Source organism: Nymphaea colorata, chromosome 2 (assembly GCF_008831285.2).
Source record: "Nymphaea colorata isolate Beijing-Zhang1983 chromosome 2, ASM883128v2, whole genome shotgun sequence".
NCBI classification, from domain to species: domain Eukaryota; kingdom Viridiplantae; phylum Streptophyta; class Magnoliopsida; order Nymphaeales; family Nymphaeaceae; genus Nymphaea; species Nymphaea colorata.
In genome coordinates, this window is record NC_045139.1 from 23,605,354 (window position 1) to 23,629,379 (window position 24,026).

Below are 24,026 nucleotides of genomic sequence, written 5' to 3' on the forward strand. Positions count from 1 at the left end.
TATGAACTTAGGAATATGAGAATGATGTAAACAAACTGTGAATTGCCTGACCAATTTAATTAGTAATTCATATAGTGTGAGGCATAAAATTACTTTTCAAAGTCAAAACACAATTTGTCATTTACCTTAACAGTAAAATAACTTTACATACACCGGTTATGAACAATCAGTCAAGCTCGTTAGTTTATTCACTTTTAGTGAACATTTTCTGTACATTTTACTAACCCATTGTTTTGACGAGACTCGAACAGATTTTGCCTTGTTTGTCAGCTTTCAACATTCAGCATGAAATAAGTAAGAAGGGAGACAAAGCCTTGAATCACTTCAATAGCAATAGCTAATACATTATTGAAAATGTCAATGTTGCATTGAATTTTTTAGTAGAAGCGTGGTTGAGAAAACGACAAATCCATTCCTAAATCTGTTGTATTGGATAAGCAGATCGGGTACCAAGAAAATCTTCCAACAAAATTACCATTTTAAAAAGTTTAATGGGCGCAGGATCATATCGAGACAAATATATGATACCACGAACACGTTTGTAGGTCTTGAAAATGTCTAGTCAGAATTATCAATTGAGAAATGAAGTTAAGAAACTACTTTTAAAGCTTAATAACGCTAGTTAACTAGTTTTAAAAAGCGCGGCTTTATTTGATACACAAATGGTAAAAAAAACAACTGTCATACGTAACAAGACGACCAAATTAGCTAAAACCTAATTTCTTACTCGAAAAGGACTTGAAAGAGGATTCCAACTTAAGATGACCGCAGTCCCTCCATTCGTTATATGATCGTCCGGTCTTAAAATGCAAGGGCATCCATCAACTGCACAATACAAACTTCTGCACAGTGCCTAAAGCCTCCTACCAATTAAGGAAACCAAACCATATGCTGCTGTAATGACAAATGAAAAAGCCCCAACCGGATATCTCATTTTTTCGCCCACATAATCAAAGTCCAAATTTTAGCACCATACACACATCACATGAAACCAATAACTTAGGTCTCCAACCAGTTTGTTCTGCTTCCGCAGATGCTACTATTGAGTGGAGCTCTTCAGGTTGCCGATGCATGCCATCGACATTACATATCATCCAAAGGATAATCTTTCCATTTTGTTCCCGGATGAATGGCCTATAATTCAAACCTCTGAAGTTCAGAGCAATACTGAGGAAAGCTTTGCAACATTAAGATCCTTGTGCCCCCAATGTAGGTCAACCGCCTTATAAAGATTATATTAAACCAGCTTCTTTCAGAGCAGCTTCAAATCCTTCTTCACTTTGCCAAGAGGGAATCTGCACATCATTGTGAATTACTGAATAGAGTTTTTTTTCTATTGGCAGCAATTAAGTTTCAACATAATATGCTGCGGTACAGACAATAAATAAGACTCGAAGGAAAATCACCTCAGCTACATGATGCTGGAAGTACTTCTCGATATCATCCATGACCTTCTTATCCCTTTCAGTGCATATCAAATTGAACACTGCTCCTGTAATATGCATCACAAATATCAACAAGAGATTTGGACGATAATGGTTTAAACTTTCAACTATAACCAATCATATCTAAATACGTAAAACTCAAATCTGAAACAAAATAACCTAAGAAAAAACATCCATGAGATCTTTGCGTGGGTAGTCTTAATAACATACATCAGGAATGATAACGATAAAAGATCTGGTCCTGCTTTTCAGAAAAGTGAACCTACATTTCATTCCACAGATGATAATAGTGGGCGACCCACCAGTACCCTGACCCTCTTCTCAAAACCTGAAATTTTCTTTAACACAGCAGCATGCCAGAAAATAGATATTGAGAGAGGGGTTTCGAGTGCCAAAGGGCGCATCCTTCCACATTGTCAAGCAGACACATCCCATGAGACTAAAAAATGCCCTTAACTAAATCAAAGACACCGAACAGTACTGTATGTCATATGAACTGGGAAGAGCAAAAAGGGTGATAGAGAACTTGCAACATTTCTTAAATTTAGAAAATCAATACGCCTCCAACAGCACCTGCCACCAGGATCACCTAATGCATACAGAACTGTACAGTGTGCACATAGCTATAATGGGAACATTTTGTTTCTATGGTAGGTCACCTTTGTTTTCCGAGGAAACATAACATACTTAGTACAATAGGATGTCCTTAAGTAGAAAAATGTCATCTATTTTCAGTATACAGTGTGACTACAAGCTGCCTGAAGTGATTTAACAGTAGCTTAGTACCTTTACGACCAAAACGCCCAGCTCTCCCTACTCTATGCAGGTATACTTCGTAGTCAGGCCCGCCATAATGCTTAACGGGGAGATCAAAATTGACAACTAAATTAACCTGTAAAACGGGAAGCCATTAGTTTCAGAAGTAAAATAAGCAAATTACATACAAATACTAGCGTAAGATCCACATTCGAGATATGAGCACCTGAGATTGATCAAACCCCCGAGCAAGAATATCAGTACATATGAGAACTTTAGTTAACCCTGCTCTAAATTCCTTGATGAGTGTGTCTCTCTTCTCTTGCTCAAGGTTGCCTGATATAGCCGTACAGCTCCACCCAGCATCTGATAGGGTCTTATGCAGATCAGATGCACTTTTCCTTGTTCTCACAAAAATTATAGTTTGTGCCAACTTCTCTGCCACCAGAAAGATCCTATCTCTCAGTAGTTCAATCTTTGCAAGCTCATCTGGACAGTATACTTTATATTGTTTAATCGATTCGAGTGAAAGCTCTTCTTTCTTTACAAACAACTGATTGCCATCCTTCACAACTTTAGAAGCAAAATCTTTTACATTTTCATTGAATGTTGCAGAAAACAAAAGCACCTGCCACCATTAAAGGAAACTCGTTTTGTAAAAATTATGCAAGTCAAATTGCAATGCAAACATAATTCACCCAGAACTAAAAAAGGGATATTCATGGGAAATATGATTCATCATAAAATAAAGTAATCGTAACCAACACTATAATGCACACTATTCCATGCAATGCATGCCCAAGAGACAATCAGTGCATGAAATTACTAAGAAGTAGTACATGTGCATAAATGGATCAGCCAAAAAACCACATCAAAATAGAATGACTAAATCTAAGATGAATAAGCAATGAAATATTCCTAGCAATGATAAACTGAAAAATGGACCAGAAAGCATACAGCAGAAAAAGTTTGGCAGCATTTTCTTATTTGTATTTACTTATTTCACATGGACGCAGGACTACGCACCAGCAGAAACAATTTCTGAAAACCTGTGTAATATTTTAAGTTACTTTTTCCAGACTCCAAGCAACTTCGTTATAAAAGTAATAATGGACATAAAACCTAGAAGACCATCAATCAAGTAGATTATTCCATGTAGTCTTCACCATTGCTCATGTCATTGTTAAACAACAGATTTTCGGATCCTCCATCTGGATCCAAAATCCAGCACATTGAACGATGTCTCACGTTATTCAACGTCATTGCAATATGTGAAGTCTCTTATGATTCTACATTCTTGTAAACTGTGTTGAGGTACTTAATGTCCCTGTAATATGTGAAGTCTCCTAGGATTCTAGGATAAAGATGTTAAGTTTGTGCACCTGGGATCGGGTCTGTCCAGACCCGATCCAATTCTTTTATATCCACATGCCCAAATATACTAGGTGGTGGCATACTTATAATTTTTTACATATTTTTGTACAAACTGTTGTAATCTGATTAGGTTATCTTAATATAACAATGATTAAGGATTGCAGGGCGCCACTTACGCCAATTGCACCTTCTCTTCCATCGGCTTCTATCTTCTCTACTCATCTCTTCCATTGGCTTCTACCTTCTCTACTCAATCACTCTTGTTTCAAGCCGGAGAGACACAGATTTCTGGAAAATCTTACATGGTATCAGAGCCAGGTTCAGCATCGTCCTCTGGTAAGTGGATTTAGTTTTGGCGTGATTTGCCCTAAACCCTATTTCTGGCGTGATTTGCCCTAAATCCTATTTCTAGCGTGATTTGCCCTAATTCCGTTCTGTCCAAACTCCAAACCAGACCCGATCCTTTTCATTATTCCTCTTCGATTTCGGTTCTCGTTATTCAGCCATGGACCAGCGAAACTCCTTTCTCTTGTCCTCCAGTTTTCTCTCCCAACTTATCTCCCAAAAACTGAATCACAGCAACTATTTGACTTGGAAACGTCAAATAGTCCCATTTATTAAGAGCCATCGACTCTATGGACATATCGATGGCACCACTCCAGCGCCTCCAAAGTACATCGACCGTGAAGTGAAGAGGACTGTAGTGGCAGATCAAGCTGATGGGACGTCGGCTGGGACTGAGATCAGATTTGAGTATGAAACTCTTACTGAAAACAACCCTGAGTATGAAGTTTGGCTGGCTCACGACCAGTCCCTTGTTGCCTACATTACTTCTACTCTGTCAGAGGAAGTATTGGGAGGCGTTGATGATGATTTAACAGCCCTAGAGTTGTGGTCTATGCTTGCCACGACGTACTCTCAAGTATCGAAAGCACGATTTCTACAATTAAAAAGGCAGTTTCAGGACATCAAGCACGGGAAGCGTACAACTTTGGAATATTTGAATGAAATAAAAAATGTAAGCGACCAGCTTGCTGTCATTGGACATCCGGTCAGCGACAAGGACAAGGTGCAGCAAGCTTTAAGTGGACTGGGAACAGATTTTGACATATTTTGCACAGCTTTGGAAGTTTTACCTGTCCTCCCATCCTTTGAAGATCTGAAGGCCAAGTTATTTCAGCACGAAGCTAGTCGTGTACAACGATAGAACTTGATTCCTTTCGGCAGCCACAATGTAATGATTACAGGGGCACACGTCGTGCAAGGGAATCGCACCCGTCCTTGGACTCCCTCAGGCAGGAATGGGAAGAGGTATTCTCCCAACACCACCAGGCATGAATACTACATTTACCACGCCTAGAAGGGTTCCTACTTGCTTCTATTGCAACAAAAGAGGGCATGAAATCAGAATGTTGGCACAACCCTCAGAACAAAAATAACCAGATCAAGCGTGAGAACAAGGCAGCAGCATGGTCAACTACATCATCATCTGGCTCAAATGTGACATCAAATATTCCAGCAGACGTGCAACAGCTCTTAATGACAACCCTATCTAAACTCCAGTTGAAACAAAATGAGCAAGGAGAATGGTATGTGGACTCTGGAGCAGCAGCTCATGTTACTGGTGACACAGGTAATCTCTCTAGTCTTTTCCCTTATTTAGATCAAGGCTCAGTTGTCACGGGAGATGGTTCCCATCACACAATATCGCACATTGGAAATGCACAAATATCTATGGGTCGTTCTTCCATACCATTAAAGAATGTCCTTGTTCCAAATGTCAAGAAAAATATTATCTCAGTGTCCAAACTTATTGATGATACTCATTCCTCTGTTGAATTCACACCATCTTCTGTTTATGTCAAGGATGCTCGAACCAAGAAGACATTCGCAAAGGAGATATGTATGTCCTTGAAGAAGCTCCAAAGATGTCAAAACCTTACCTCTCAGATTCACCTTTTCCGAGTCATAGTGAAGTTAATGTCACAGTGTATAATAAGCCGTCCATTTGGCACAGTCAATTAACTCATTGTAGTCAGTCTTTTGTTCGGGGTCTTGTTGCAGACGGGCTCTTAGATAAGTCCAGTCTGAATTCAGTTAGTGAGTCCAGCGTGTGCTCGAGTTGTCACATCTGTAAGAGCCATGCCCTTCCTTTTCAATTAATCAATAAAAAAACTTCAAAGGTTTTTGACACTATATATTTCGATGTTTGGGGGCCCGCTCCAATTCCTTCTTCTTCCGGGAGTCGATACTATATCATGTTCATTGATTCATATTCCCGATATACTTGGATCCATTTCATGAAACACAAATCAGAAGTTTTCCGCTTGTTCATTCAATTTCATGCCTTGGTTCGAAATAAATACTCCAGTGATACTGTGCATTTTCAATGTGATGGTGGTCGTGAATTTATTTCAAACGAATTTACTGAGTACTTACTAAATCATGGGATCACTAGAAAAATCTCATGCCCGCATACACCTCAGCAAAACGGAATTGCTGAAAGGAAACATAGGCATATCGTTGAAAGTGCGCTTAGCATGATGCATGACACAGATTTACCTATGACGTTGTGGACCGAGGCTTTTCATACGGCTGTCCATGTTATAAACCGGCTGTCATTGGCTTTGCTTGATGGAAAATCACCATTCTTTCTATTACATCAAGAACGGCCAGATTATGAGGAATTGCGTGTTTTCGGATGTGTGTGCTACGTGCATATTGATGCTTCCTTAAGGAACAAATTTCAAAATCGTGTTGTTTTATGCATTATGCAGATTTATGGGGTATGCAGAAAATTACAAGGGCTATAGATGTTACAATCCTAAAACTGGGCGTGTGCATATTTCACGGCATGTTTTTTGATGAAAGCATGTTACAGGATCCAAAGGCGCCTTTTGTGACACTCAATGACAAAAATGAGGTATATGATACTTGGTTACATGCTGAAATTTTAAGACAAGGGACGGAAATGTTGCCTGAGCAGAGAGAGCAAGTTGTTGATGAGGCCGAAAAAGTTGTCAGTAGTTCCTTGGACAGCACCCCTTTCTTGGACAACCTGCCTTCATCCTCTCAGCCCAATGATCCACCTATAGATAACCGCTTCTCATGCATGGTGTATTCTCGGCAGTCAGTCCCTACCGCAGCTCCACGTAAGTCACAACGCGTACGGCACCCTATTGATAGATGGGTGAGCTATAACAATTTTTCCTTGGATTTTCAACTTTTTATGACAGAAGTCAACAAAAAGGTGGAACCAAAACGTTATCAACATGCGAGTAAGGAAAAATGTTGGGTTGAAGCTATGAATGAGGAAATGGCAGCCTTGAATGAGTGTCAGACTTGGCAGATTGTTCCTCGTCCAGACGGTAAGAATGTTGTGGGCTCCAAATGGGTTTACAAACTGAAATATAAGCCTGATGGTAACATTGATCGATATAAAGCTCGCCTTGTGGCGCGAGGCTTCACTCAGCAATACGGGGAATATTATGATGAGACATTCAGTTTGGTCATCAAGATGGGAACGATTCGCGTAATTATTTCTCTTGCAGTCTCATATGGATGGACTCTCTATCAGTTGGCTGTCAAAAATACCTTCCTTCATGGGATTCTAAAGGAATAAGTATACATGGAACAACCTCCCGGCTATGCTACACATGATCCTCAAAAATGGGTATGTAAGTTACACAAGTCTCCATATGGGTTGAAGCAGGCTTCTAGGTCATGGTTCGATCGGTTTTCTCATCATATACAACAAGTTGGTTTTCTCCGAAGCTCTCTCGATCACTCTTTATTTATCTATCATACCGGGGAAGCTACCACTTGGTTACTTATCTATGTTGATGATATTGTTATTACTGGAAATTCTTCTTCACATATATCTTGTTAAAGATATGTTGAAGCAAGAATTCAAGATGAAAGATCTCGACAAATTACGATACTTCTTGGGAGTTGAACTTGACAGGACAGATGATAGATTGACTCTTACGCATCACAAGTATACTCTTGATATTTTGAACAAGGCAGACATGATTAATTGTAAACTCATAACTACTCCTAGTGTTCTCAACACTAAATTGACTGCCTCTGATGGAACTGCTGCATATCACAATCCTACATTCTATCGCAACATTATTGGTATGTTACAATACCTCACTTTTACACGCCCAGACATAGTATATGTTTAAATCAGATCTCTCAATTTATGCATGCACCCACGGAAGGACATATGGATGCCACTAAGCGAATCTTACGGTATCTCAAAACTACTCTTGGAGATGGACTAGTCTACTCAAAAGGCCCCAATGTTACGCTTGGACATTGCATTTACACCTATACCGATGCAGACTGGGCAGGAGATCCAGATGATCGACGATCAGTTTCAGGTTTTTGTCTTTTTCTTGATTCTAATTTCATTTGTTGGAGCAGTAAAAAGCAGAGCACGGTTGCTCGATCTAGCACTGAGGCATAATATAGAGCAATAGCTGCTGGGACAGCTGAAGCGTCATGGTTACGCCATTTGCTTGGAGAACTCAGCCTTCCTATTGTTCAGTCATCCTTACTATGTGACAACCAAAGTGCGATAAAAATTGCCCCGTTCTACATAATCGCACCAAACACATAGAGATTGATCAACATTTCATCCGTCAGAAGGTTGAAGAAGCCGAGATATTGCCAACTTATGTACCCACCAGTGAACAAGTAGCTGACCTCTTCACCAAAGGACTCACAGGACAGCACTTTTGGGAATTGAAGAACAAGTTATGCATGATCAAATCTCATGCACAACTTGAGGAGGGCTGTTAAGTTTGTGCACCTGGGATCGGGTCTGTCCAGACCCGATCCAATTCTTTTATATCCACACGCCCAAATATACTAGGCGGTGGCATACTTGTAATTTTTTACATATTTTTGTACAAACTGTTGTAATCTGATTAGGTTATCTTAATATAACAATGATTAAGGATTGTAGGGCGCCACTTACACCAACTGCACCTTCTCTTCCATCGGCTTCTATCTTCTCTACTCATCTCTTCCATTGGCTTCTACCTTCTCTACTCAATCACTCTTGTTTCAGGCCGGAGAGACACAGATTTCTGGAAAATCTTACAAGTCTCTTAGGATTCTGCAATTGTAACTGTTCTCTCTTATAAATATGGGCCATGTAGACCATCCTGGTCACGGCTTCTTCTTCTGAGTTCCTTCTTGTTTCATTCTTTCTCTCTCTACCTTCCTACATGAATACAAATTTCTAGTTGCAGATATTGGTGTCAAATTTCTATCATGGTATCATAGCAAAGTTACGTTATCTCTACCTAACGAAATGCCCAAACAGGTCTGATCTGGACACATCTTGTTATATCGTGTCTTCCTTCCCTTTCATCTTCTACCTGTATACCCTTCCTTTCTGTTGTCATGAAAAACCTTTCACATTCTGGAATGTCCTCAAATTTTCTTCCTCATCTTATTACCGAAAAACTCAACCATGAGAATCATCTAACCTGAAAAAGGTAGATCATGCCTTTTATAAGAAGTCAAGGCCCCTTTGGACATCTCGATGGTTCAACAAAGGCTCTACCAATATCTATTCTACAGGAGATAAAGAATGAGGCAGGAGAGGTCATTGTTGTTCCAGAAAACAGCAACCCTGAACATGTTGTGTGGATGAGACGTGACCAAAGTCTGGTTGCATATATTTTGTCCACTCCATCTCAACAAGTGTTACTCTCAGTTTTTGATTACTGTACTGCGAAAGAATTACAGAAAACTCCTGTTGATACTTTTTTCCAAATATCAAAAGTTCGGATTATGTACGTAAAGAAAGAATTTCAGAATTGAACAAAGGTTCAACATCTATCATGGATTATTTGGGGCGTATTAAGGTTGTCGCAGACCAACTTGCTGCCTCAGGGAATAACATTTCTAATAAGGAGAAGGTGCAGCAAACTTTAAGTGGATTTGGGCATCATTATCATGCTTTTATTACAGCTCTTGAGGTCCTTTCTGTTCTGCCCTCCTTCAACGAATTACAAGGTAAACTCGTCCAACACGAAATGAATATGAAAAAAGTCATTGAAAGGACTGATCAAGGGAACTCCCAAAATGTGTTAGCCATGAATGTAAAATTTGGTCAGAACCATGGGAACTCTGATCATGGTGGTTGCGGCATTCTACTGACACCAAATAACCAAGGTATGCCTCATTTGAATACTTCAATAAGAATACCAATTTGTTTTCAATGTAACAAGAAAGGACACTTGAAAGCACAATGCTGGTTTAATCCTCAAAATAAAAACAAAGGGGTAAGACATGATCACAAACAAGGAGGACAAAATTCTAAAACCACCACCGAAGATATGCAGAAGCTATTGATGGCCGCATTCTCCAAGATGACTATAAAGCAAAATGAGCAGGAAAAATGGTTCTTGGATTCAGGCGCAGCTACCCACACCCATGTGACAGGAAATGCAAGTAAATTGACTAACTTATCCCCTCATTATGGTAGAAATTGCATTATAACAGGTGATGGAAAATCTCATCCCATTACACATATTGGAAATGCACATATTACTTTGTCATCTTCCTCTCTATCATTGTCCAGTGTTGTTCTTGCTCCCAATATAAAAAAGAATATCATATCCATTTCTAAATTCATTGATGATACAAACTCTTCTGTTGAATTCACACATTCTTCTGTCTATGTCAAGGACCTCCAAACGAAGAAAATGTTCGCTAAAGGGGAGCGTCAAGGGAATATGTATGTCCTCAAGGAATGTCTACCCAAAAATTCGTCCACCTTTGGTATAGGATTGAAGACATTTTCTCTTTCTCATAATGCGTCACCAAGTCCTTGCCATTTCCAATCAAAAGTAAGAGGCTCTAACCAATTTTTGGAATCTGATCTATGGCATAATCGGCTGAGACACTGTGGTCGACATTTTATTGAAAAACTTGTCACAGCTAGTCTCATTTCAAGATCAATCTTACCTCTTACTTCAAGTGACAAAAAATGTTCGAGCTGTGAACTTTGTAAGAGTCATGTTTTACCTTTCCATAATATAAATCAAAGGGCTTCTAAACTCTCTGAAATTATTTTTTCTGATGTTTGGGGGTCAGCCCCTATTGATTCCATGTCTGGTTCACGATATTACGTCTTATTCCTTGACTCTTACTCACAATTCACTTGGATTTACTTCATGAAACCTATGTCACATAGGTACGGGTACGGGTGCCGATGCGGGTACTGACCATTTTCAAAAAGCTTGGGTGCGGGGGTACGGCTGTATATATATATAAACAATAAGAAATACTTAGAAAATATGTATTAAAATAAAAAATATACATCCACATAAACAAATAAATAACATAGAAAATATATATCAACGGCTCTTGCAGCAGTGTGTTTAAGAAACCTATGAAAAACTTTAAACATATGGACAACCAAGCAGCCCCCTAATCAAATATGAACATCAATCGAATTTTCACATCTAAAGAATAAAATAAAAAAGTAAGGTGGAAAAAAAAAACAAAGTAAAATTAAGCAGTTTGGATTTCAGTCACCGGACTCTTCTATTTTACTGCCGCACCCGAGTCGCATCGAGTCGGGTGCGGCTCCGATTCACACCCGAGACAAGTTAGAATGTCATATTACTATACTTATATAATATATGTTGTTATGATATTTTCCTATACAATACAATTATTCAAGTATATTATATACATTAATAACTAAATTGTAATAATAATATATACATGTTTATTCTGTTATATATATAATAAATTAAAAATAATAATAATAAAATATCCTCACCGCATCCGCACCTCGCACTCTAGTGACATAGGTTTGGATCTATAGGTACTCAAGTGTCAAAGTACCCATTTTGAGTACGGGTACGGCGACACGGTACGTGGACCTTACTAAAGTATCCATGTGACCCGGCATGAAACACAAATTAGAAGTACACATATTTTGAAACTTCTATGCCATGATTCAAACCAAATTTTCATGCAATGTGGTGCATTTTCAATGTGATGGTGGGGAAGAATATTCCTCACTTGATTTTATTGAATTTCTACGTGAAAAAGGGATAACTAGACAAATCTTATGTCCTTACACACCACAACAAAATGGTGTAGTTGAGCGCAAACATCGACATATAGTTGAAAGCGTTATGAGCATGATGCATGATACTAATGTGCCCATTCCATACAACTATATACATAATAAATTGTTTGCCTATGACACTCTTGATGTCTAAATCGTCATATTTTACACTCTTAGGCAAGCAACCTGATTATAAGAAATTGAAGGTTTTTGGCAGTGTATGCTATGTTCATGTTGATGCTGCCTTGAGGAACAAGTTTCAAGACAAAGCTATTCAATGTAGATTTGTTGGATATGCTGATGAATATAAAGGTTTTCTATGCTATTATCCAACAACTAAACGTATCAAGACTTCAAGAAATGTTCCTTTTGATAAGCATAATGTTGATGACACTAATGAAATGCCTATGACCATTGAATCTTATGATCCCTGGACTAGTACACAGTTATTCAATGCAGATCCTATTTCAAAAAATGATGTGCCTCAAGGTGAAGATCGAGAGAGATCAATACAGTCGTCTGATGTGCCCCAAAGTGAAAATCAAGAGGGTCCAATACAGCCATCAAGTGTTCACGAAAGTAATAATGAAGAACATAACAACAATTCACATCGGTATTTGGGTCTTATCTACAATTGACGACTAAGGGACAAAAATGCTCACAGTGAAGAAGACAACATGCCCCACCTTAAAAGATCCCAACGCATTCGCCATCCTATTCACAGGTGGGTTAGCTATGATTCTTTATCACTTGATTTTCAGTTATTCATGGCAAAAGTTGGCAAGGAGGAAGAACCCACTTCATTTGATCAAGCATCAAAATCACATCATTGAAGAAAGGCTATGAGAGAAGAAATGGATCCCTTGCATGAATGTAGAACATGGGAGATCGTTCCAAGGCCACACAAAAAAAACATAGTGGGCTCCAAGTGAGTATGCAAAATCAAATACAAACCTGACGGCAGCATAGAAAGACACAAAGCAAGGTTGGTAGCAAAAGGATTTACTCAACAATTTGGGCATGATTATGATGAGACGTTCAGTCCTGTAATCAAAATGGGAACCATTCGCGTGATTATATTCCTTGTTGTTGAATATGGATGCAAGCTAAATGAATTAGACGTTAAAACTGCTTTCTTTCATGGTAATTTGAAGGAAGAAGTTTTCATGGAGCAACCTCTTGGTTTTGTTGAAAAAGACTAGCGAATGGGTTTGCAAACTAAAAAAATCCATGTATGGACTTAAGCAAGCATCACGGTCATGGTTTGATAGCTTTTCAAACAAAATAAAGGAATACAGATTTTGAAACAGTCCTCTCGACCATTCCCTTTTTATTTTCAAGAAAGCAAATATTATTACCCTCCTCTTAATATATGTTGACGACATCATCATTACAAGGAACTCGGAAAAACATTTTGATGAGATAAAGGGTCTGTTAATGAGAAACTTTCAGATGAAAGACCTTGGAAGCCTTTCCTTGGGGTTGAAATTGATAGGCAAAGAGATCATCTCACCTTGGCGCAACAGAAATATACTCTTACCTATTGGATAGAACATGCATGATGGATTGTAAGCCTGTTGAAACACCGAGTGTTCTGAACCAAAGGATGAGTATAAATGATGAGGAAACATATGAAGACCCTACCAAATATCGCAGCATTGTTGGTGCTTTGCAATATTTAACATTTACCAGACCTGATATTACCTATGCGGTAAATCAAGTGTCTCAATTTATGCATGCACCAAGGGACACACATATGAATGCAGTTTAAAGGATACTAAGGTATCTCAAGGGAACTGTTGGAGATGGATTAGTGTATTGTAAAAGTGAAAATGAAGCTGCTGGTCATGAATTAATCACATATACTGACGCTGATTGGGCCTATCTCTGGTTTTTGCATCTTTATAGGCAAAAATTTGGTATCTTGGAGTAGTAGAAAACAAAGAGCAGTTGCAAGATCAAGTACAGAGGCTGAATATAGATGTATGGCTGCAGGAACGGCAAAAGTGACTTGGATTCGACACTTGCTAGAAGATATAGGAGAAAAAATTAAAAGCACAGTACTAATGTGTGACAACCAAAGCGCCATCAACATTACTTTCAATCCTATACAACATGGCCGAACAAAACACAATGAGATTGACCAGCATTTCATCAGGCGGAAGGTGAAGAATAAAGAGCTAGAACCAGTTTTCATTGGAACCAATGAACAAGTTACTGACATATTTACTAAAGGATTGACAAAGTATCGGATTTGGTTTTTGAAGAGCAAGCTATTCATGATTCAAAACCATGCACAGCTTGAGGGAGGGTGTTAAACAACAAATTTTTGGATCCTCCATCGGGATCCAAAATCCAGCACGTTGAACGATGTCTCACGTTATTCAATGCCCTTGTAATATGTGAAGTCTCTTAGAATTCTACGTTTTTGTAAACTGTGTTGAGGCATTCAATGTCCTTGTAATATGTGAAGTCTTCTAAGATTCTATGTTCTTGTAAACTGAGTTGAGGTATTTAATGTCCTTGTAATATGTGAAGTCCCATAGGATTCTATGATGAAGAGTCTCTTAGGATTCTGCAATTGTAATTGTTCTCTCTTATAAATATGGGCCATGTAGACCATGCTAGTGACGGCTTCTTCTTTTCAGCTTCTTCTTGTTTCATTCTTTCTCTCTCTACCTTCCTACATGAATACAGATTTCTAGTTGCAGATATTGGTGCCAATTTCTATCAGTCATGACATTGCATGCATTATATATACATATATATATATATATAACCAATATTTACGACTGGAAGGCATTCATTCAGATATTGACCAAAATTTTCCTACTTGACTTCACAAAATGAAACCAGACAGACTAAATCCATAGGGTTGAAAAGAAGTTGTTAAACCAATGCATAAATTGAGTTTTATGAAGGTTTCAAGAATCAATGATTTTAGATAGATCAAAGGGTCATAAAATTAAAAACTATGATACTAAAACAGCAACTAGCAGCCAAACTTGGCACCTAGTCAGACCAATCCCTGGCTTGGCAACTAGTTCCTGATGTGCAATTGTGCAAGTCACCAGGGAGTAGTTTTGTTAAGTAGTCAACCGACTAAGGAGGCTAATGGACGAGTAGTAGTTGACTGACTATGGAACGTTGGTACGCATTATAGGAAGCGATGTCCAAGGAGCCAAAACTCGCACCAACCCCCCTCCAAAGTCTGCCCCTTGGGGCTGATGCATATTGTAAACAATAGTTTTCATCTAATGATTTTACCTTTTCTCTTTAGCGTAGTTTGCGGCTTTATATATATATATATATACATAAAGCCCAAGCCCCTTATGACAGAGATCCCCAATGTTATTGCAATCTGACCTTATCAATAAGATCTTAAAAGTGATTTAATAGGAAATATATATAAGTCAATCATTTTCTGGGTTTTAAATGTGTTATTTTAATCATCAAAAAATTGAATGGCTCCTAGAACACTAAAATTATAATAGCAGAAAAATAATACTAAAGACAAAATAACTTGAATTGAAACACGTTCTGTACGAAATTAGCAATCATAACAAAACATGCTTAAATGGTCTGAGACACACACATTCTTTTATATATATAGTCATGCCTGTAGATATGTACATAGTACATACACGTATACAGAGTCACCCCTTTGCTTAAAAGGGTAAGTCTGTCAGCCCATTGTGGCCCTCCAGATGGTTTGGAAAGGTAGGCAGAAGCACACAAAGTGGAAGGTACAATTCAACATGAAAAGTGCAGAAAGGGAAAAGCAATACATATATATATTATATATGTTTATGTATGTACGTATATACATATGTTGTATGCATGTACTGCACCTTTTTTAAGTAGACCAGTGATGTTAAATGTGAACTCTGGAGCATATATTGCACTTTTTTTTAAGACTAAAGATGTTATATGTGAATCCTTGAAAAATCTTATATGCTTAAATTTCTATCTTTCTGAGGTGATATGTAATCGGTAACTATGACTTGATGTTATTTATGATAGTACTCTATGTCTCTGTTAGGCTCGGTTTTATTTAATTAGGCTCCGTTTTATTTAATCTCTTTTTGGGCGTGATTAGCCCTAATGCAAAACATTATGATGTTCTGTTCTCTCTCTTGATCTCTCTCCCTCTCATCCACTTCCTCTCTTCCACCATACCAGTCGAAGTCTCATATTAATTTTTCTACTTTATATGTTATGACTGTGAGTCTCATTAACCCTTTTCTTTAATTATCTAACAAGAAGCAACTTAAACTGACTAGTCCTCATTTCCAAATCCCAACCAGTCTTTTAGGACCTTAACTAGCATGAGCCTGCCTTCCAAATTTGACAACTATGCATAATATCCAATCCATGCAGGATCTTGATGAATTTTTTATAATTTATAGATTTTAACTGGGGGCAAAACCATAAATTCTGTGTATACAGATATACGTATAATTTCTGGTTTGTCACCTGCCATTTTTGGTCATCTGGCCACCCAGATTCCTATTGGTTTTCTGAAATTCAACTTCACAAAAGAAATCAAAAGCTCAAAATTTATCAAAGGCTGAGGGCTCATATTTGATTTTTTCGAATTCATTAGTGCAATCGCATTTTAAAAGGCCAGCCAAAAACAGGAAAAAGCAATTGGATGCCCAAAAATATTATCATGAACTCCTTAGAAAGCGAGAGGGAGATGGTTGTCATGTTTTTATCTACGAGGCTTTTCTCAAGGATTAATAGGAAATTTTGTTTACTTCAAGAAAATCCCAGAAATTCACTAAAATTATGAAATAACTAAAAATTACATAATTATGAGTTTTTTACTAATTTTCCTGACAGAAATACTAACAACAATTTACGATAGTTATCAAACTATTAAAGAAAACAACCAAAAAAGTTTGAGTATATCAAAAATATTTTGTCAAAAACCTCACAAAAATAATGCCAAAATAAATCCATAATATTTTCACCATATAGCACTAAATATTGCTGATTTTTTGTTTCATTCTTGATAGACAATGTAAGAGAGAGAGAGAGAGAGAGAGAGGACTCTGAATTGTCAATCAGTAGCGACACATCGAAAAACACAGCATAAAGACATTTATAATTAAAACGTTGAAAGAAGAAAAGGTTCAATGCTTGAAAAATTGGTAATCTTTATAATTTTTCCAATCGCTCTTCGTATTATTTTAATTTTTGAATTCTCCCAAGAAAAAGAAAATGATTTTAGACAAAACAAAGGTTAGCAAGAAAACCCCATGTGAGAAGTTCTTCAGAACTATAAGTACTGTTGTCACAAACACCGTCTTTGTATATCAGCGAGGTTTTTCACACGTAATAAACATGGGAAGATCTCAAGAACTCAGAAACATAAATTTTATGACATTTTAATTTTCTACCAATTTTCTTACAGAAACATTGATCAAAATCCAAAGCAGTTATTAAAATATTATATAAACAAACTAAAAAGTAAAAACAACTTCTCCAAATAAAATGAGAAAAATATGACTTTTCATTTCGGCATTTTTAAAAAATATCACACTTTTTTTCCTTTTTCCCTTTTTTCTATTTTTTCCTGCTTCTTCATGTTTTTCTAACAAAACAGTCATATTTGCGGCTTTGGCAGATACATATATACACATATGACACCTTACTACTTATTACATCCCAACGAAGGTAACAGCAAACCAATTTTAACATTTCTAAAATGACAACGAACTATTTTGGGTGAACCCGTCTTAATTCAAAGAAATAAAGAAGTAGCAAAATTACCCCTATCAGAGACTATAAGAAGAAATCATGAAGTAGCAAAATTTCGTAAGTTTTTCAAATGATTCCAAATTTAAGCAGAGCCTTTCAGGCTTCCAATAATGATAAAAGTTCTTTCACAGATTTGGGTTCTACAACCTGATCGTGATACCTATGTTCATGATAAAAGTTCCTACATCTGTTCTCTCTATTCTTTGAGTTTAATGAGTAGCAGACTGAAAACAAACAAAACCTATCACGCTTGATTTTTTTTTTCTATGTATGGTGAAGAATGTCCATTGATGTCCCTTCTTCTTCATGTTTCACAGACTGAAAAATGGCAACACAAGTTATGATGCATTTTGGATATCTTTTCTTCGCCTAATGCACAACATTAGTTCATACTTCATAACAAAAGGACAGGACATCCTAGCCACCCTAAAGGTGAGTTTTTCTTTTTATTCCTTCTTGTTTTAAGACTCACAAGGACAGGGCATACAAGGGAAGGCTTGCAATATTAGATTCTGGATGGTCCTTATATGCATAGCAGTTAGGAACTATGGTTTAGACAGCACTTATTTGATGACCCCCAAAAAAAAAAACATAATTTGCTCCCTTACCTATGCAAACTTGACAAGGTGGGATTAGTAGATAGAAAATAACAAAGACTCATACTACTACAGTTTTACCTATTTTGCTGGAATCTACTCAGTTGTCAATTTTACATACTTATCAACACCATAAAAGAGAAGGCCAACAGAAACCTACAGTACAAATTAAGCATCAGAATTGGACTATATTGCTCATCTGAGTTTTTTTGCACGCTGAAAACAATAACTCTATCAATCTCTTAAAGAAAGGCTCTGTTTCTGACACAACTTCTTAAAACTTGAAAGAAAAATAAGTGTATAATAAGAAAAGCAACCTATGTCTACAAGAAGAACTAAAATGTTCAATCACACCACAAAAATGCAGATCTAGAATATCTCAAACAGTAAAGCACACTACTAAAGTGAAAAAAAAACACAAACCTGGCAATTTGCAGTGCTTCTCTCAATGTACTTCATGATCCGCAAAGAATCATCTTGAAATCCATCCTATATCATAAAACAAACATTAGAAATCCAGTCTAAATAGGAAGAGATCAATATGTCTTCCAGGCTCCAAAGTGAATCTTGTTCATCTGACATCATCTAAATAATTATCCACAAATACAACACACACACACAGAGATATATATGTGAGTGCATATTATGCATGTGTGTGTGTCTGTGTGTGTGTGTGTGCATATATATATATATAGAGAGAGAGAGAGAGACAGAAACAGAGGGAGGGAGAGAGAGAGAAAGAGATGTATGTTATTAGTATCGTCCTCGCCAATTTTAGGATGTGAATTTTCTCAGGAGAATATTGGGACAATCTCAGAACCATTAGGACCTTGAAAAACATAAAAGAATAATAAAACTACAAGACAAGCACTTTTTCTTGCAAAAAAAAAATGTAGAAACTGGTAAACAAACGAAAACATAAAAGGACAAAATACATTATTACAGTATGAAAAAAAAAGATATCTAAAAGTTTGAGGGAAATGTAAGGAACTTTTTGTGATAATACTGTGAGATACTCATTTCCGGCAGTATTTAGAAAATATTACAATATTTTGCAGGTATTGTTGGTTGGCTTCAAAATGATGACAACATCACAAATTTGTCGCTAGATATCAGATACACCAATAACAAAACATATATAATATATATAGGCTTCTAAGAAATATAATGTCATTCCAGCATCTTGAAATAAAAGTACTGTGGTTGTTCAGCAGAAAAGAAGAAAGCAGGTTTAGGACAAAACTTGAATTCAATCAAAATTTTAAGGTAGCCACTTCACAAACATCAGGCTTAAGCATAACAGAGAAATCAGACGACAGCTCCCCACCCACACCCTAGATTTCCTCCTAAATGAATAGGAAAAGAAGCTTGTATTTGATTATCCAGGTCAAGGACCGGAAAATAAAAGTAAAAAAAAAAACAAACAAACAAACAAATAAGCCACCATATAGTATTCATTTTCTCTTCAATAACAAGAAAACAATAAGAACTAAATTCTGTGAGTACCTCGGCCAACATGTGATCAGCTTCATCAAATACAAGTATCTTCATATAACGTGTACTCAACTGTCCTGATGTGATACACCTCTTTAGTGTGCCAGGAGTCCCAATTACAACCTGTGCTGTGATAGGAGTTCGTGGCAGCCCAGCTACAGCACATAACGAAGTTACACCAGTATACTTGCCCAGCCTTAGCAACACTTCTTCATTCTGCATTCACATCTCTTGCTCAGAACACATGAAATAAATGGAACTTTTGCATAACCTGAAGTAAACAATTAAGGGAGAATGGATATAGCACACACCTGAATCGCTAGTTCTCTTGTTGGGCAGACACAAATTGCTTGAGGCACCTTTTGTTTCATATCCACTCGACCCAACATACCAAGAGTAAAACATGTGGTCTTTCCAGTACCATTATGTGCTTGTGCTATCAAATTACGATATGGTGGCGTTAGGATCATTGGAAGACTAACGGCCTGTATCCTGCTTGGCTTACTAAAGTTCATCTCTGAATACAACCCTTTAAGGAGCTCCTGAGACAAATTCAACTCCTCGAAAGTTGACGCAGAGGCATATATTGTATTTCCAGTGGTAACCTACATTAGAGGACCAAGATATATGTTACTAACTCCGGTATAAGCTTCAAAGGAGGAACAAAACAGTAAAGAAAGATAAAGATCAAAACATCTGGGATAAAACTCATTCAAACGGAACAACTCGTACGTAGCTTTTGTTGTGATGAAAAGGAAACTGAAAAGTACAACTGGAAAACTCTATCCTGCATTCAATTGATGTAAAACTGCTTAACTAGCTCACTCTTTGATTGATAACTCCGCAAACCCTCTAAGACCGTGTGAGATACCCAAACCCCCACAGAGATATGTGAAGGGAAACCCATAAACAACGGACGTCGTAAAGAGCTTTCCAGATGATCATCACCAAACTTTGTAGAGAAAGCAGAATGAAAACCCAATCTAGTTAATGAAGTGGGTCGGCTGGAAGTGCAGTCTCAACTCTCAACTATTACAACGAGACACCAATAAAAGCAAAACTATTATCATGAAACGACATTACAAAGACTTGACGATCCCATCCCATTATTTTATGGTGAACATCCAAACTGCCGCGATATATCAAATAAAACGATCTACAATCTAGTAGTGAAACCTCTATAATGTGCCTTGCCGAAAGAACCAACAGTGCAAGTTATAAAGCGGTAATACCCACTAAGGCAATTATTCTCATTCGCCCATCAAGAAAAGGAAGACCAAACTATAACTCTAGTTCATGGAAGAACCAAAAGATTGCGATGCATTTAACATTGCATTAAGATCATAAATGTCATTTAACTCTATACCAACTCACGAGATGGAAAGACCTGCATTTCGGAAAAGAAAACAACTAGAGAAGAAGGATTTACAGCTTTGATTTCGGAATCATCTGACAAATCCAACCCTTTGGTCTCCTCCGTCTTGTCTTCTCCTCCGATCGAGAGCCGATCAACTGCCTCGGCGATCGGCGGTGTCGCAACTGTCTCCGTCGTCTCGGACGACGACGGTGGAACGTTTTCCGCTTCGTCCGCCCAAGAGCGCTTTGGCTCGGGAGCCGGCTTGTCAAGATCCGCCATGGAATTGCAAAGACTGAGGACTCTGAGTTTAGGGTTCTCGATTCCCTCGGTGGGGTGAGAAGCGCCTGGACTCAAATGCAAACAGTCATGGCGGTGATTCTACGCGGTCTAGGTGGTTAAAGGATCGGGTTACCTTTTTTTTATCCAGATCCAACGACTACATGTTAATCCGTTCCGTTCCTTTCTTTTCTTTGCCTTTTTCTTCCCTTCGTGAGCAAGTCAGAAGGTTTTTTGGAATTTTCTTTGCATTGAGGTTCTAATCTGTGTGGGTACACCTTTTAATTTGAATACTACGCTCCATTAGTTCAACACACAGGAGCTAGCAGCCACTAAAATTGGAAACTGATCTCTATCCAACCATAAATTTTGTTCGATTGAATTTTCAGTTTATATTTTAGAGAAGAAAAATACCAAAAAACCCCTCACTTATAAAAAAATTTAAAAATTCTCACACCACCTTTGCAAAGTTTTTATCTAACCGCCCTTACTTAGTGTCGGTTCCTGTAGTTTAGCGAGAGTTAGCTTCATGAAGTGGCAACCTCAATGTTCATTCATTTTTTATTTTTTTCGCAATTCAGACTTCTTGGTGAGCTGTATGAGGAGGTTACATCTTCGGGCCTCTACATGTCGTGTTAGCTTGAAAATGAGAAAAAAAATTATTATCTTACAAGTTATATATATATATATATATATATATATATATATATATATATATATATATATATATGTGTGTGTGTAGGAGAGAGAAAGAAAATGTGTAGACTAATAATAGATAACAAAAATACCTATCATTTTTTTTCTCAGCCTAACTAGGATTATCCATCTAATAGAGATAGATACTTAAAAGAAAAATATGAAGAAAAAAAATAGAAACTAATACTAATGATGAAAATGATCACCACATTTTTCTTATTGTTTTTCTCTTAACCATCCATCATGTTAAATCCAACAATTCTAATTAACAATGTTGTACTTTAAAAACAACTAAAATGCCACTAGTAGTTAAATGGAAGACCCTCCCCTTATAAAGGCAAAAGTAGAACTTGACCTCCAAAAAATTTTATGTTTCATAAAAATACCAAAACACCCCTGTAGTAAAAGATGATGTCATGACTTCCCATGTTAACATCATGACATCCCAAGAGCCATAATAAAAAAAAAGGAAAATTATTATAAAATGACAAAAATATACATTTTCCCCAAAATTCCAAAACTATCCTCTCTAAAAAAGTCAAATATGGTGCCCATGTTAGGCACCCACTATTCATTTAGAATTTTTTTTGAATTTATTGGTCATCACACCATTGTACTTGTCTTCTATCATTCTCTTGAACTGCCACTTTTTCTCATAGAGGAGCAGTATTTGGTTCGTTTCATTGAGCAAATCTGAATGCAGATATGAATCCAATGCTATCGTATGATCAATTTTTTTTATAGCAACTGTATAAAGGGTTTGCATAGGTGTGGGGACTTCTTTGTTAGATGGGTGACAGTAATATTGAGTTTTACTTGTAAATACATAGTGTGATATCATCCTAACAAGGTATATGACACCCTTGAAGCAAGACGTCTAATCAATGTCTCCTATCTTTTCAATTTAACTCATTTGTGTTTGGGTATAAATACATGAAAATGTGTATTAGAAATCCTTTATTTTTGCAACCAGGTCGCCCTTCTAACTTTGGGACGAGTTAATTTTATTTATCAGTACACCAATTCCCATAAGATAGGAACTCAGATTGTTCTTGCTCTTAAAATAATTGACATGAGCAAATTATGCCTTCAAGTTGGGCAGCCGCAAGATGGAGGAAAAATGGAGAAGTGATTTATTCCCTGTTCTGAATCATAACTGCTTGCGTTTCATCTTATGTGCACTTGCACTTTGCTTCACTGGGTTTTGTGACAGCCAAACAAAGAAAAAACACGTAATTTTTTGTTGCAGGTATCCATTAATCTAAACGAGTTGCTTGCATCTGTAGCTTTGAGAAACCAGGAACTGAATGGAACAGCGCGCACTCTATCTTCAGTAGCCTGGGAGAATTTAATCCTACCACCACGCGGTTTGGGGATCCAAGCCCTTCCTTTAGCCCTTAATGTCAGCGGCCAGCAGGGAGAAAGGGATGTTAGGCGTCTGCGTTTCATGCCAATAAATGCAATTATACTTGATGGCGACCCCAATTTGGATTCCTATGGATCAGATATCTTAGTAATTCAACTTCGCCTATCAGATCAAATTAAAATTAGTTGGAGATGAACTCAATCCATACCCTCTGTTTCCCTACTTGTGCGGCAGGTAGACTGAGGTTGACCAAATAAACCAATGCTAGGAGCCTACGACACCCTTTTTTAAGGCCTGCCTTTGTTCCCAGGTGTAGGAGAAGCCTTTATATATCCGAAACATTTAGTGAGTTATTCACGAGATTCATAGGATTTGTTAGAAATCATTTCCTTTTCCTTGTATAGTCAGAAAACCCTCAGCCGTTTCCAGTCAACAAAATGTAGAACTAATTGGCCAACAAGAGCATCGACCACCATGCCGAAGGGGCTAGACTTGAAGACTTCAAGGTAAAGAAGATTAAGAATTTCAGCAAGCCCAATGCATTTCTTGGCAAAAACTGACTGTGACCGCACCAACACAGCTGCCTGTCAAAAAGAAAAAGTGCAGCCACTTGACTGTGTGTCATCCTCAATGGGCAGCACTCATTAAACCCCAGATCCAACCTCTTCCACTGGGGTGCAAATGCAGCTCCAAACCTATTACAACTTACATCTGCAGCATCTTGGACAAACAGTCCCCGAAGGCAGGTATGTGAAGTCCTCATTCAAGGGGGAAGGAAGCGAAACTCAAAGACCTA

The 24,026-nt window shown here is 37.5% G+C and overlaps 1 protein-coding gene across 1 annotated transcript; it reads right to left on the reverse strand.

The window, feature by feature from the left end:
• Positions 1–900: 900 nt before the first annotated feature.
• Positions 901–21,280, reverse strand: LOC116249194 (DEAD-box ATP-dependent RNA helicase 38). The gene is made up of 8 exons (XM_031622381.2): positions 20,965–21,280; positions 19,847–20,140; positions 19,548–19,751; positions 18,465–18,530; positions 2,428–2,829; positions 2,232–2,337; positions 1,407–1,492; positions 901–1,295 (listed from the first exon to the last, which is right to left on the reverse strand). Exons 1-8 carry the CDS (start codon positions 21,169–21,171, stop codon positions 1,233–1,235), a joined length of 1,428 nt encoding a protein of 475 aa, XP_031478241.1. The 5' UTR covers positions 21,172–21,280; the 3' UTR covers positions 901–1,232.
• Between the last annotated feature and the right edge of the window lie 2,746 nt (positions 21,281–24,026).

Coding starts and splice junctions, on each gene's coding strand:
- LOC116249194 (XM_031622381.2), bottom strand. CDS start 21,171: ATGGCGGATCTTGACAAGCCGGCTCCCGAGCCAAAGCGCTCTTGGGCG. Junction 19,752..19,846: donor CAAGAGAACTAGCGATTCAG/GTGTGTGCTATA, acceptor ATGTGAATGCAG/AATGAAGAAGTGTTGCTAAG. Junction 2,830..18,464: donor GAAGCACTGCAAATTGCCAG/GTTTGTGTTTTT, acceptor TAATGGTGGCAG/GTGCTTTTGTTTTCTGCAAC.